The 15,276-nt window shown below is 41.0% G+C and overlaps 1 protein-coding gene across 1 annotated transcript in view; it reads right to left on the bottom strand.

Annotated features, from left to right (window-relative positions):
• Positions 1–15,276, bottom strand: part of FRMPD4 (FERM and PDZ domain containing 4) — an 873,455-nt gene that overhangs the window by 105,029 nt on the left and 753,150 nt on the right. The window contains exons 4-5 of the mRNA XM_030807547.1: positions 9,648–9,808; positions 4,374–4,476 (exon numbers count right to left, since the gene is read on the bottom strand). Coding sequence (XP_030663407.1) covers positions 4,374–4,476; positions 9,648–9,808 — 264 coding nt within the window. The remainder of the gene's footprint in view (positions 1–4,373; positions 4,477–9,647; positions 9,809–15,276) is intronic.

Here is a 15,276-nt window from a genome sequence, read left to right as displayed (position 1 = left end):
GGGGTGACATGTCTGACAGATGTGAGCAACCCTCTGTAGATAAATAGCCATAGCTATAACGCTGCTCATCAATTAGATTACTAGGAATAATCAGCGTAAGCAGTGGGAGAAGGCAGATGGAGGGATAGTTAGCTGCCCTATTACAGATGTTGGGAGAAAGGGGAATTGGTCTCCAGTTTGACCATTGTACCTTCTTATTATGGGATGGGCAATTTTCCACTTCAACTGCTTTGATAGAAAAGGATAAGATCAAGTTGTTTATAAGCTTGACTCTTCAATGTTAGCATCTGGTACTGAGGAAGGGGAGAAGGGGAGGAAGGGAGACAGCATTCTTAGAGTCTGCTGCCCCGGCTCTAAAACTGGGACTAACTTTAGGGAGTCAAAAACCATTCTAATATTGTATGCAGAACTTTGTATACATGTGGGTTTTTCTGGATGGAGGGAAAAGTCTATGGCATTTATCAGGTTCCCAATTGTATCTCTAATCCAAAAAATCTAGTGCACCCATTCTAACAGGAGCTAGTAGATTTATGTTGCTGCCTTGAAGGACCAAATTTTGAGGTTGTGATTCAGGACAGCCACCTAGGCAATGGTTTTTTTTTTTTTCCCAATATCTGCAGGTTGGAAAGTGAGTGTCCATCAAGAAGGTCTGGGGTTTCTAGGGTCAAAGGAAAGATCTACTTTACAACTCCCTTCTCATGCATAAACCTGCCCTTCCACTTCGTGTTGATGGCTACTCTTTACCAGCATCAATAATATCCCTTAATACACCATCCATCTCCACCAAACATTCCTACCAAATACTACCCTCGCCAACAGCGTTGCCCAGTCATAAATATAGGGAAATTAATTAGAATTCTCCTTGAGGGCAAGAATCATGCCTACGTATCTATACATGCTCAGTGCCTTATATGATGTCTGTTAGTCCTCAATAATTCTTTGTTGAAGTCAAATGAATTTAATTGGGCTGGCTAGCCGTGGGGGTGGGAAGGCAAGGCACAATTCATAATGTTTCTGTGGGCAATAATACTCTTTACTTTTTAAAAATAAAATTTTGGAGACTGCTTTCAGTTAATTAGTCTACTTGTGAAAAGAAAATTATCCTTAGATACTTTTAAAGAAGAAAGATAGGGTAATTTGTAAAGGGCATGGATTCTTCAAAGATTTTAGTCCTCAAACACCATTATACAGTCTGAGTTAGAGTTAACAACTTAGAAGACTATGAAGTGAACAGAACTCATCTAATTTCAGTGCAGCAATTATAGCTTTTTGAGACTACATGAAAAAACCAAAATGTTGTTAGTATAGCAGTAAATTGGTCTCTGCGAAACTCTTTCATTTTCTCAAGAAAAAAATAATTTTCCATAATAGAGTAACCAAATGATAAGAAAAATAATCCACCAAGAAACACAAATGGATCTGGGAACAAAAAATGATCCATGAACACATGCTGCAATGGGGGAAAAGGAACAAAACAAGACTACACCACTAAAGCAAGCAAATGGATGCCAATTTTTAAAGAGAGAATTTTATAGTGTTATCAAAATGATGAGTGTTTTTCCAAATTTCCTTAGTGGCTAAGAAAATGGGATGTTTTTTATTATACAGAAAGGGAATTTATCTTGTGTAAGATATAGACCTTAAAACATATATCAGCTGAGGAGCCCAGTAAAAAGGGGGTTATTTTACAAGAGTTAAGTGTTTAGGTTAGTACACATTATGGCAGACAGATGACTAAACTTATGGGAAGGCACAGGAATATTTTGTAATGTGTGATCATTGTCATTAGTGAGACATACATTATTTTAACATTGTGGTTTAGTAAGAGTGAAAAGGTTGTGAGCCAGATAGTTTCTGTTGCAACTACTCAACTCTGTTATTGTAGCAGGAAAGCAGACATAGATAAAATGCAAATGAGCAAACACGGCTATACCCAGCAAAATATTTATGGATACTAAAATCTGAATTTTATATGATTTCCATGTGTCACAAAATATATTTTTTCAACTTTCAAACAATCGTTTAAAAAACCTACCTTTCTTAGCTGATGGACTTTGCAAAAACATGTGGCAGGCTGGATTTGAACTTGGAGCTGTTTGCCATCCTCTCTTTTAACTGGTTCATTTTATTATATGTAAAGTTCTATAGAGAGTGCTTTGTTTACAGATATGCCATTTTCTTCTACAAGTGTTAAACCAGAAATAAAGTATCTTTCTTGGAAATAATCTTTCTAAATGTCCCTGGAACAACTGCTAGGAAGTGATCACACTTTCAGATAGGTTTTTCTCTGTCACTGCCCTGCAGCAGGCAATTAAGTCACAGCCAACCTAAACACAGATATTTTATTTCTTCTCTCATCCTCCAGGCACAAAAATCAATAGGACTAATCACAGAGGTGCGCACCTAGGGGAAAACAAAACATCCATGCAACTTCTGCCATCAAGCCCAAACATGGCATTCCAGGATGCAAGCCGATAGAAGGCTCAGAGCCTGCCTAGATGAGGGATGACCCTGCTGACACCCACACACATCTCAAGAGAGAAGTTATTCCAGATGAACACTGCAGCTCCTTCCCAAGGGCTCTTACATACAGAGTCTTTCTATATTCTGGCTCCCCTTGTCCATAGAAAGATTGGAGACGTTCTCAGGTCCTGTTCCCGATGCATAGTGAATATGACACAAGTCTCAGTGTCTGCTCCTGTGTAAGACCATTCCTTGGAGATCTGGATGCCCCAGGAGTACAAGTATGACTTTTTAGCCATCTGGGAAGACTCCATTAAGCCCAGACTGAAGTAGAGTGACTGTCTTAGTCTGTTTGAGCTGCTACAACAAAATACCTTAGACTAGGTAATTTATAAATAATTGAAATTTATTTCTCACAGTTCTGGAGGCAGTGAAGTCCAAGATCTTCCAGTAGATTTGGTGTTTGGTAAAGGCCACATTCCTCAGAGACAATACTTTGTCACTGTGTCTTTACATGGGAGAAGGAGCAAGGCAATTCTCTTCAACTTTTTATAAGGACACTAATCCCATTCATGATGCAGAGACCTCATGACTTAATCACTTCCCTAAAGGCCCCACCTATTAATAAAATCACATTGGGTGTTAGGTTCCAACATAAAAATTTTGAGGGGACACTAACATTCAGACCATAGCAGTGACCAACCATTCCAGAGTTTCCCTGGGACATGGGCCTTTTAAATGCTAAAACTAGGATGGTTGCTTACACTAAAAGTAAGTGCCTTCTCTTTCTATTTCTCTTTTTGCTCCTCTCCCAGTTCTTCCAAGAGTGCTTGACCCTCCAGAACCTCTTTGTGAAGGAAAAGCTGAACTAGGCTTGAGAAAGAAACTTTCTCTGAAAGACCCCAGAAATACTCCACTTAATGCCTTTTCCAAAGTACAGATGTATTAGGTTGGCGCAAAAGTAATTGAAATTTTTGCCATTACTTTCAATGGCAAAAACAGCAATTACTTTCGCACCAACCTAACACTTTCCGTAATGAGTAAGCATAAATGTTAGGAAATCCCCTCTTCAGTGAAAAGTGTCCTGATAACCTCAGCTTTGGCTTCAATCTTGGTTGAAAATATGAGTTTATAAAAGACAAATGTCATGTCTCCTTATTCCTCAACACTCCCATAGTATGAATGGATCCATTCATATGATAGGCCCAGCTTCTTCATTTGAAAAACTTCTAAAGAACTCTTTTCCCCTAAATTCACTAAGGAAGTATAACTCCAGTGGGCTTCTAAAGGGGTTCTTGACCAATATTTTTAACATAACATAAAATACATTTTCTGGTGTCCCATTAAGAATCTCACATAACAAACTACTTATATTTACAATAAAATTAAACCAATAAACCACATGTATTTTGTAAACCCTTAGCTTTGACCTAATTATCCTATTGCCACAGTTGATAACCTCAAATTTCAGTAATGAAGCACTTAGTCAAATATGAAGTATCAGTGAACTGTATGTTTGTATATCCATGGGATTATGTATATAAAATTACTCATCACTTATGCTGAATTCAGGTATTGCATTTTGATCTCCCTGATTATGAAAAATCAATGTGTTAGTAATTCTGGAAGGAAAAAATGAACCTTTGGATATAGGAGTCATACAAATTTTAAAATGAGGCATACGTGCCTTCAATGTTAACGGAGAGTGGACAATTAGGAGTTTTGTGTTTATGGAGCGTGTGTTTTGATATTACAGGTCAGTATCAGCAGCATTTTCAACCATGTGAATGTGTTGGCTTGCGTTTCTGTCCTAAATTGTCCCACAGGAGGCTCTTCCTCTGCTAGTTGAGACCTCAGAGCTGTGCAGCAGCCTTCAAGGCAGAACAGGACACAGGTGAATGAGTACTCACCTGACCAGATCGATGACCCGCTCTCTGGGTGCAGCGCTGACCGGTTCATCATTAATCATTACAATCTGATCTCCCGGGATCAGCTTGCCTTCAGAGGGGCCACCTGGAGACAAATGAGAATGAAGCACAGGTGAGAAGACCATTGGCAACCTATCCCAAGCCTCCTCTCCTGATCATGATTCACTGTGAGCAAATAGTGCTATCAGCAAAACCAAAACCCAACCACACTTGGGTGTTCTTTGGACAATTCTGAGGCCCAGGCTTTACCCTGACCAATTAAATCAGAATCTTTCGGGATGGGACCCAGGCATCTACATTTTTCTGAAACTTTATAAGCAAGGTCGAGACTCAGTCTGGCAGCTCTTCTCACACTTTATGGTGAATCACCTGGGGATCTTGTTACCATGCAGGGGTGCAGGGTGAGATAATGCAGTTCTCACAAGCTCCCAGGTGCTGCTGATGCTGCTGGTCAACAGGCCATATTGTGTGTGTGTGTGTGTGTGTGTGTGTGTGTGTGTGTGGTGAGGCCCCTAGAAGGAGCTATTCTCTTAGCAGGTAGCCAATCAGTTGTGTTGATACCCTGTGGCCAAAGCTGCAACAATTCGGCACAGCTGGATTCAAACAAAGGTGTATTTATGTACTTATTACAAGTAGGGAGACAGCATACTGTGGGGAATTGTAAGATATCTCAGTAAAAGGGTGTTCGGATGTGAAGGTGATCTGGCTGTGACATCTGTCGCCCTATTGATCGCCAGGGTTGATTCAGCTGATCTGGCTGGCTAGGCGGGTGTCCCCTTCCTCCCTCACAGCTCCATGTGCATCCCTCCAGCAACCCTCCCACCTCGGCCTGCTGAGTAGCTGGGACCATGGGCACACACCACCCACCCGGCTAATTTTGTTTGTTTATTTATTTATTTATTTATTTAGAGACGGAGTCTTGCTCTGTCACCCAGGCTGGAGTACAGTGGCGCGATCTTGGCTCACTGCAACCTCTGCCTCCTGGGTTGATGCCATTCTCCTGCCTCAGCCTCCTGAGAAGCTGGGACTACAGGCGCCCGCCACCATGCCCGGCTAATTTTTTGTATTTTTAGTAGATACGGGGTTTCACCATGTTAGCCAGGATGGTCTTGATCTCCTGATCTCGTGATCCACCCACCTTGGCCTCCCAAAGTGCTGGGATTACAGGCGTGAGCCCCCGTGCCCGGCCTTGTTTATTTTTTGTAGAGACAAGATCTCACTGTGTTGCCCAGGCTGGTCTCAAAATCCTGGGCTCAAGCAATCCTCCCACCCCAGCCTCCCAAAATGCTGGGATTACAGGCATGAAGCCTGGCCCTTTTCTCTTTCCTTTGTTTCCAAGAAGGGAGTAGGAAACTAATATTTGTTGAGCATTTATTATGCACCAGGCAATGGGTTAAATTCTTGGCCTAGTAACTTCGCTGAATACTATAATCCCTTCCACATGATGAGATAATTGAGGCTCACATAGGTTAAAGAATTGACTTGAAGGAAGGACTAGATCTTAGCTTGGACTCTTCCAAGTTCAGAATGGTGAATGTCCCTTTTGAATTTGTTCCTATAATTCAGAACCTAGTCACTGCCAGGTTTCTTGACACATAAACTTAAAACCACATCTGAGTGAAGCATACATCTGTATTTAAGACATAAAAACAATTACCTGAATTAAGCTCTAGACATGTGCAATTACCTCCCAAATATTGATATGGTAGCATATGGTACTATAATTTTAACTATATTTCCACAGGTCTGACGCTGGGTGATAGTTGCAGCTGAAATGCTATCTTTCAAATATTATTGCTATTACTTCACTTAGTAATTGAAATGAACACTTCATACCCAGAACATGGAACTGAAAGTAATTCAGTTGTTCTCTACCCACCCAGACACGAGGCATATGTGTCATTCAAGCTGTAGCATAAATTTGTCTTCCTTCCGGGAAGTAAGAGAGTAGGGGAAACATAACATGTCCTCATGTTATTGATACAAAATATTCATTTTACAGATGTGGGATTCAGTGTTTGCACGCATAAGGAACTCAGAAAAACCACTTGGGAAACTTATTATAAGTATTAAATTATGTGCAAGTAATCACTCAAATTCAGTCAAACAAATGATTAGCAATCAAACGCTGATCAAATACAGAAAAACTTTCAAAGTAACTGAAGGACAAATGTTAACTATTCTAATAAGAAAACCACTCTCAGATCAACATACTCTTACATTGACCCATGCTTTTTGATCAAATGAAACGATTCTTGTCTAATCAAGCAACTTTAATCAAGAATTCTGGAGAAGCAACACACTGTCCCATCCAAAATACAAAACAGTGGCACACTTCAAGAGAACTGTCTCATGGCCTTTACTTTGAAGTCTGGATTGCCTACTATAGAAAATCTAGGCCGGGCGTGGTGGCTCACGCTTGTAATCCCAGCACTTTGGGAGGCCGAGGCGGGCGGATCACGAGGTCAGGAGATCGAGACCACGGTGAAACCCCGCCTCTACTAAAAAAATACAAAAAATTAGCCGGGCGTGGTGGCGGGCGCCTGTAGTCCCAGCTACTCGGAGAGGCTGAGGCAGGAGAATGGCGTGAACCCGGGAGGCAGAGCTTGCAATGAGCCAAGATTGCGCCACTGCACTCCAGCCTGGGCCTGGGCGACAGAGCGAGACTCCGTCTCAAAAAAAAAAAAAAGAAAATCTAGTCACACACTGAAATCACTTGGGACTTCTGTAGAGTCATTTTTATGATAGACACAGCTTGTTTGACCAACATTTTCACTCATAAAAATAACTGGAAATAGTATTCTTTGACCTTTGTTTTTACTTTTTTTCTACTTTTCTCAAGATTGTGTAACAGTAGGTATTAGTGGCTTTGAAGCTGAGGAGAATTGAGGGCAAAGAAGGAGAGAGGTTGTAGAAACAGTGAGATGATACCAAAAAATAAAAAATAAGACTTGAATCTTCATTCAGCTCCTGGGAAGACACATACTTCAGAGAATCTCATAATCAGAGATGTTAGATTATCCCAATATTATAAAACAGCATGCCAAATATTATTCCATTTAGGAAAAAATGTGTGTGCATATACATACATACATCTATACATATGTATTATGTATGTATAAAATACATTATCTCATATGTAATACATATGTGTGTTTGTGTATGCATGGAATTGTATCTACTATACATATTATCGCTGTCTACATCAATAATGGCTATATCTTGGTAGTAGGAATTTAGGTGATTTTTAAAATTTTCTCCTCTATACTATCTACATTGTTTCTATTTTTTTTTTTTGCAAAGCATGTTATCATAAGAAGCAACAGATCTGTTTTGAGAATTCTCAATTGTGTCGAGCTCAACAATCTTACACAGAGAACTAAAATATGATCTACATTTAACGAAATAAAAAGGTTTAGCAGATAGCACAAGTCTAAAGTGGTTATTTGTGGTGCTTGCCCTGGGGCATATTATGTCAAAATAATGAAAAATGAAAAATCAAACCAAATTTTAAAATCTATACCAGGATGCTACTTGAATTTCGTTTCCCTTAATTGAGACACTCAACTGGCCAAACATTTTAGAGTTAAATAACAATAACAATAAAAATAAACATCTATGGAATGACCAGGATGTGCCTGGCACTCTTCAAATTTATTGCATCCTTTCCATAGCACTACAAGGTAGATACTACTCTGATCCCCACTGTAGAGAAGATGTAGAGAAGTTACATCAAACCGAAATGCAGGGAATTTAACATGGAAGCTAAAAAGTCTAAAAAGGGGCAGAGGTAGGAGTCAGATTCAGGCAGTCTGTTGCCAGAGTCTGTGCTCCTAAGTGTAGTACTTTACTGCTGAATCCTGTTACTGATTTGCAAAATCCTGTGAATAAAGGGCATGGAAGATAATTCCCCTTTTTTTCTGAAAATAAATCCAATATGAGTCCATTACAGTAAGCATATAAATACATATATAATAAATAATAAAAGCACATTGTTTCTGGAAAGGTAAAGGCAGCCCACTTCAGGCGATTGCATAATATAGTCCATTGTATTCAGCTGTGTTGACAGCAGAGCATCTGTATACTGTAATACGAAGATTGAGGGAAAGTACATTAATTATCTAATCATATTGTAGAATTTAAAGATTTGACATTTACTGTATTAGTCAGCATTTGCTGGATAACAAATCACCCCCAAGCTCAATGGGTGACCAGTGATCATTTCTTCTCATGCTTATGGGTCTTTAGGATAACCACAGGCTGGCTGATTTCAGCCAGGCTTAGCTGGACAGTTGTGTACCAAACTGCAGATGAGGCTGTACTTGGCTCCCCACTGCAGGCTTGCTGCCTCGTGTGTTCATTATGGGGCTCATATGGAAGAGATCACAGCTACCTGGGGAAAACTCTTTTTTTTTTTTTTTTTTTTTTTTTTTTGAGACAGGGTCTCGCTCTGTTGCCCAGGCTGGAGTGCAGTAGCGCAATCTCGGCCCACTGCAACCTCTCCCTCCTGACATCAAGCAATTCTCATGCCTCAGCCTTCTGAGTAGCTGGGACTGCAGTCATGCGCCACCACACCTGGCTAATTTTTTGTCTTTTTAGTAGAGATGGGGTTTTGCCATGTTGGCCAGGCTGGTCTCGAACTCCTGGCTTCAAGTGACCCACCAGCCTTGGCCTCTCAAAGTGCTGGGATTATGGCGTAAGCCACTGCACCCAGCCAAAAACTCTCTTCTTATAGCCATGGCAGAAGCTCAGGAAACAAGCTCAATCGCACAAGCACGTCTCAAGCCTTTGCTTATGTCATCTTTGCTAATATGCTGTTGGCCAATGTCAATCACCTGGTCCAGCCCAAAGCAATGGAGTATGGTTTTCCCTTTATTCTGCCTCTAATGAGAAGGGAGGGGAGTGCATACTTGTGAAATAATTCAACTACCCCTATGAGTAAATCCTACTGTAACCACTTCCTCCTTTTTTTTCACTAGGGAATTCATCTTGGGCTTACTGTAATACAGTACAGGGCCTGCCTTTTATTGTCTGCATTCATAAGTTAAGAAGTGAGTCATTTCCATGGTTATAGATGATGGCTCAGTATTTTCCTGAGTCTGGCGGTAATGATGGATTTGGCAGTTTAAAACCTAGTTTGAGGAGGCATTTCTGTTCCTCTGGTGAAGTGACTCTATCCAGGTTTTGGAAAAACATATCCAGCTTTCACAGCCTGGACACTTATGAAACTGAACAGTAGTTATATTGGGTGCTTACCTGGTGTTACTGAGCGAACGACCACTGGCTTTTCACTCCCTGCCACAAAACCAAATCCCAGCACGGGGTCCCTTCTCATCTCCACCTTCCGAGGAGCCGGAGGGATGATTTGGCAGCTCTCTAACCGAGGGTCGTCAAAAGGGATTGCCTGTGTCATGTGACTGTGGAGAAAGCACATACAAGAGAAACAAGGCATCAATGTATGTCTTAGGCATTGGCCTGGCAATCATATTCTCTTTAATTTCAAAACCTATTTTTTGGTAGAGAGTGAGAAAGATCTGCGGAGACCCATAGTCATGCTTCTTTCGTGGCCTACTTGGGCCAGTTTTGCTTCAGGCTTTTGCATTGGCTGTTCCTCCAACCTGGAATGCCTATCCTGCAGATATGCGTATGGCCCAGCCTCACTTCGCTCAAGCTTGTGCTCACATATGACCTTGAAGAGGACTGTCCTGGCCATACATTTTAAAAATGCAACCCTGCTCCCCAACATGCCTGATCCCCTTTATGCCCTTCCCCAACATGCCTGATCCCCTTTATGCCCTGTATTCACGTGCTGTAGAATACAGTTGGCTCTTGAACAACACAGGTTTGAACTGCACAGGTCCACTTATACATAGATTTTCTTCCTCCTCTGCCACCCCTGAGACAGCAAGACCATCCCCTGTTATTCCTTCCCCTTTTTAACTTACTCAATGTGAAGACAATGAGGATGGAGAACTTTATGATGATCTACTTCTACTTAATGATTAATAAATATATTTTCTCTTCCCTATGACTTTCTTAATAACATTTCGTTTTCTCTAACTTTATTGTAAGAATACAGTATATGAGTATAATGCATATAACATACAAAATATATGTTAATCAACTGTTACGTTATCGGTAAGACTTCTGGTCAACAGTATGCTATCAGTAATTGAGTTTTGAGGGCATCCAAAGTTATACGTGGATTTTTGACTGCATGTGGGGTTGGTGCCCCAAGCCCCATGTTGTTCAAGGGTCAACAGTATACTTAATTTTATGGTTATTTTTGTTGTTTTGCTCTATACACTGGAACACACACTCTGTGAGGGCAAGGAACTTGGTTTTATTAACTGATTTATCTCAGGTGCCTAGAACTGTATCTGGCACACAGTACATTCTCAATTAATACTTGAATTAATAAGTAGAGAAAAAGAGATTTCTTTGTGAAAAGCTGTTAAGTTAAAACTGATATGCTGAGAAACAGCCTCAGAGGGTTTTAGACATTTAGTAGGTAATACCTATGGCTTCTGGCCCCAGTAAAATTGAAATGGATTATTTTGGTGGTGACACACTATTCTGTTGCCAAATACATCTCCATTTCCAAAGAAGTTGAGAACTTAGCTCTTGGCATTTGTTCTCTGGAAAGATTTTCAAGTGGTTCAAATGAATCTTTTCATTAACACCTAAACTTCAGAAGTCTTATCAATAATCCCAACTGGAAATTTGTATAGCATTCAAAAATTTTCAAAATACTTCCACAAATACCTAATTTGATACACAAATTGAGAATGAGAGGGCAGAACTGGTATTATTTTGTGGATTTTACCAATAAAAAACTGAGATCAAAATACTAGTTTATTGTCACTAAGGGCCCATGGCTGGTGTGCCAGAGGGTTGGGTCAAAGATTCATTCCCATGACTCTTGATGAAGTCTTCACTCATGCACGTTGTTCAAGGCAGCCTTCTTTTGGGGAGAAGTTATTAGTCTGAATAATAGAAACCTCCTTAATGTAATGTAAGCTAAGATTATTTCAATGACACGGGTTTAATTCAAATTTCTCTCTTTATAATCTTCAATAAGTAAAAGAAGATCATTTAAAAATATCTTGAAAGATGCTACTCTATATGCCATCTGGACAACATATTGTTCAATGTAATAAAGATAGCAAAGAAGGAATCCTGTTGTCTTTCTGCATAATTAATAAGAATGAGGTAAGATCAATGACAACCTCCTAAGATTTGTCCTTTAGGTATATATCACTATCTAGGAAAACAAACATTTAAAATCCATTTTAAACAGAAAGGAAGTGTCTTTTCGACTTCGCTTCTTGGGAGGTGGAACGGTAGGAAAAAGAGAAGTGTTAGTTGAGAACTAACATGTTGTGCACCATGTGCTAACAATCATCTGCTACATTATTTCATTCTTAAAATTCCCCTACGATGGAGGCAGTTTTACCCCGCTCATTCCTTCTTTGCAAATGCCAAGATAGGAAAAATAACTTGGCCGAGGTCACGCTTTTCTCAGGTGTAAGCCAGGTGCAATCCATACCAGGTCTTCTGATTTGAAGTGTGGGGCACATTAGATAATTTGCAGAAACAGTGCAAAATGAAAATGTGGAGCCTCTCATTCAAACGTGACTAATTTCAAGACAGCAGAACATTAAACCCAGCCCAGGGTCCTGTGTCACTGCATGGGTCACACACCCATGATGCTGGCCCCAGTATTGTGCTATCCCTAGTGTCTCACCACCATTCTATTAATAGAAAAGTCCAGGCTGAGATTGGTGGCATTATAGGGTGGGTGCAGGTGTTTTTCTGGACCCAGAGATTAGACACAGCTATCGTGATATGGTATATGCTTGGGATGGATGAAGAGAGGTGGGCAGAACTCAGATGGGCAGGAGATCAGACGGAGAGGCCTGGGTGTCAGAGGACAGAATTCCAGACCCTGAGTGAGCCAGCAAAACCAATGCAGAGTGAGCCTCAGTGACCAGGGTAGGGGCCTCAGACAAGGCCCCAGGCTGGGAGGCACTAAGACACAGGGAAGAAGTGGGGAGGCCAGGGCTGGAACCCAGGACACTAGTAGGACCTCTGATACTCCCACAGTGGGCCCCAATGGGTGGGAACTTGACCTTCAGACATTGATCCCTCCTGGACCTGAAACAGGCATGGCTGGGTATGCCTGGGGGAGAATGGGGCCAGCTACGCATGGTGGACACTTTGGTTCTCTGGTCTCCTCTGTAAGAAAGCACCATCTCAGAGCAAGCCATTTTTGAGCCACATCTGAAAACAATTCTGTCCTTTTATCTGCAGATGAAGGAAGGGACAGAAAGAAGAAAAGAAGGGAGGGAGGAAGGAAGAATGAAAGGAAGGGAGAGAGGGAAGAAGGAAAATTCGCATTTTTGGAACCTGGCCCTGAATTCTGAGTTTTCACCATTTTCCACAGCAGACATAAAACTGAGGAAGGTAAAGCTTGCTGAAGCTAGGCGACTTGCTACTGGTCACATGTGTTTTAGAACCGAGGCTGGTGCAACTCTTGATTCCTAGCATAGAGAGGGACTGAGGAAGGCTTTTCCTTCTGCTGTTGCTAGCTCTGTGAAAAGCTTAAGGCAGTGATTCCCAAACTTTGCTGCACATTATAATCACTCAGGGAGCATTTCAAAACTCCTAATGCCCGAGTTACACTCCAGACCAACCATATCAGAATATCTGGGATGGGAACCAGGATCAATTTTTTAAAACTCTGCAGGTGATTCCCAAGTCCAACAAAGTTTGAGAACTACTCTCTTGCCTAGAGCAGGGTGGATTATAGTACACCTTCCAGACAATAGGAAAAGAGGACACAAATGATGTCCCTGATTATCTCCTCTAGCAACCATTGTAAATGTACATTAACATATTTAAAACTTCCGGAGCTTGATTACCCTCTTCCTACCACAGGAACTAGTAATAGAACTAATGCATCATTCATTCAATAACTATTATGTTATTCTTTTATTGATACCTGACATTTATTAAACATTAATTTCATGCTAAGCATTGTTTGTTCCAAATGCTTTCCATATGCCAGTTCATTTAATTCTCCAAAACAACTCCACAATGCACTCATTTGTTCATTTAGTCAATTCGTAAAACGCCCACTGGATTCTCATTTCTGGGATTGCACTGGGAAAGAAAGCAGACAAAAAAGAAAGTGTTCACGCTAGTGTTCAGAGACAAAGAAGAAACTAACACATTAGTAAAATAGATGGAAGAGCCAGTCATTATAAACACTACGGAGAAAAATAAGGCAGGGAGGAAGGATAGAGAGCTGAGTGGGTGGAGTTGGTGGGTGAAGGTGCTGTAATGATCAGCAGGGGTCAGGAAACATTTCGGGGGGAGCACTTCCAACAGAGGGACCATGAAGCCCAAAGGTCCTGAGGCATGACGTGCCTGACGTGAACCTGCCCAGGAACAATCTGAAGGCTAGTGGCGCAGATAAGGATGTGGGCTTGCAGGCAGGGTGGTGAGGAGTAAAGAAGTGATGGGAAGGAGGGACACAGATCACACAGGCTCTTGGAAAGACTTTGTCTTTTGTTCTGAGTGGAACAAGTAGACATGTGATCCAGCTGCCCTGCTGATGACAGGAGAGGGTACTGGTAGAAGCATTTCAGGGGCCATTACATCAACCCCTGATGGTGGTGGCTTGGACCACGGTGAGAGTGGCAGAAGCCGCAGAAATTGTTGTGTTTTAATATATTTGGAGGCCACCCTGATAGACCAGGAGTGGGACTTCTACTCTGGAACCATTTTCCTGCACACAGCAGACGTTCCCAGTGAGGATATACCTACGAGCATGTTGCCTATGAGCATGCAGTTCTCGTGTCCTGATGTATCCACATTATGGGAGACATTTTTCTCTTCAAGTAGGTGACACTTTCTAGTTTGTACAAGAAACAAATAAATGCCCAGGTGCAGTGTGAACATGAGAACTGATATGATCGTTTGGTGAAAGACTTTGGAGCCAGACTGCCTGAATTCAAGTCCTGGCTCCCCTACTTCTTATTGATGTGACCTGCACAAATTACTCCATCACTCTATATTTCAGTTTTCTCATCTGTAAAATGCTGACAATGATCATAACAAGTTTATAAGATACTTGTGAAAACTGAATGAATAAACATAAAGCACTCAGCAAAATGTAAGCACATAGTAAGCACTCAAAAAGCATTGGCTGGAATGTTCTCACTTATAAATGGGAGCTAAATGATGAGAACACATGGACACATAGAGGGGAACGACACACACTGGGGCCTACCTGAGGGTGATGGGTGGGAGGAGGGAGAGGATCAGGAAAAACAACGAATGGGTACTAGGCTTAATACCTGGGTGATGAAATAATCTGTGCAACAAACCCTCATGACGTAAGTTTTACTATGTAACAAACCTACACATATACCGTTGAACTTAAAATAAAAGTTAAAAACAAAGTATTGATTGTTATTTTCATCTCTGGAGATCAATGAATAGAAAGGAGTCCGTTTCAGACATTATGAACTCAGTCAGTCTTAAAATATGAAAATAAACTCAATAACATTTAAAATACTTGCAGCCCAACTTTCTTAGTAAAATGCCTCACAAATCCTACATAAGCTCTGAGGCTTTCAATTTGAAAAATCCTATCAAATGCAATGACACAATACATACAAATATACATTGATAAACACAAGGCAAGACTGTACCAGAACACAAAAGAATAAAAGAAGGTAGAAGAAAATCCAGGTGCTCTGGTGACTGGATCGCTGTTAATATGTTTTTTCTCAACCGTGTTTCTAGACCACTAAGTGACCATTGAACATAGTGCCAGGGGCAAGCCTGAGTCTTGAGGGAAATAAGAAGCACTGAT

This window comes from Nomascus leucogenys, chromosome X (assembly GCF_006542625.1).
Source record: "Nomascus leucogenys isolate Asia chromosome X, Asia_NLE_v1, whole genome shotgun sequence".
Classification (NCBI taxonomy): Eukaryota; Metazoa; Chordata; class Mammalia; order Primates; family Hylobatidae; genus Nomascus; species Nomascus leucogenys.
This window is presented reverse-complemented; position numbering and strand designations above follow the sequence as displayed.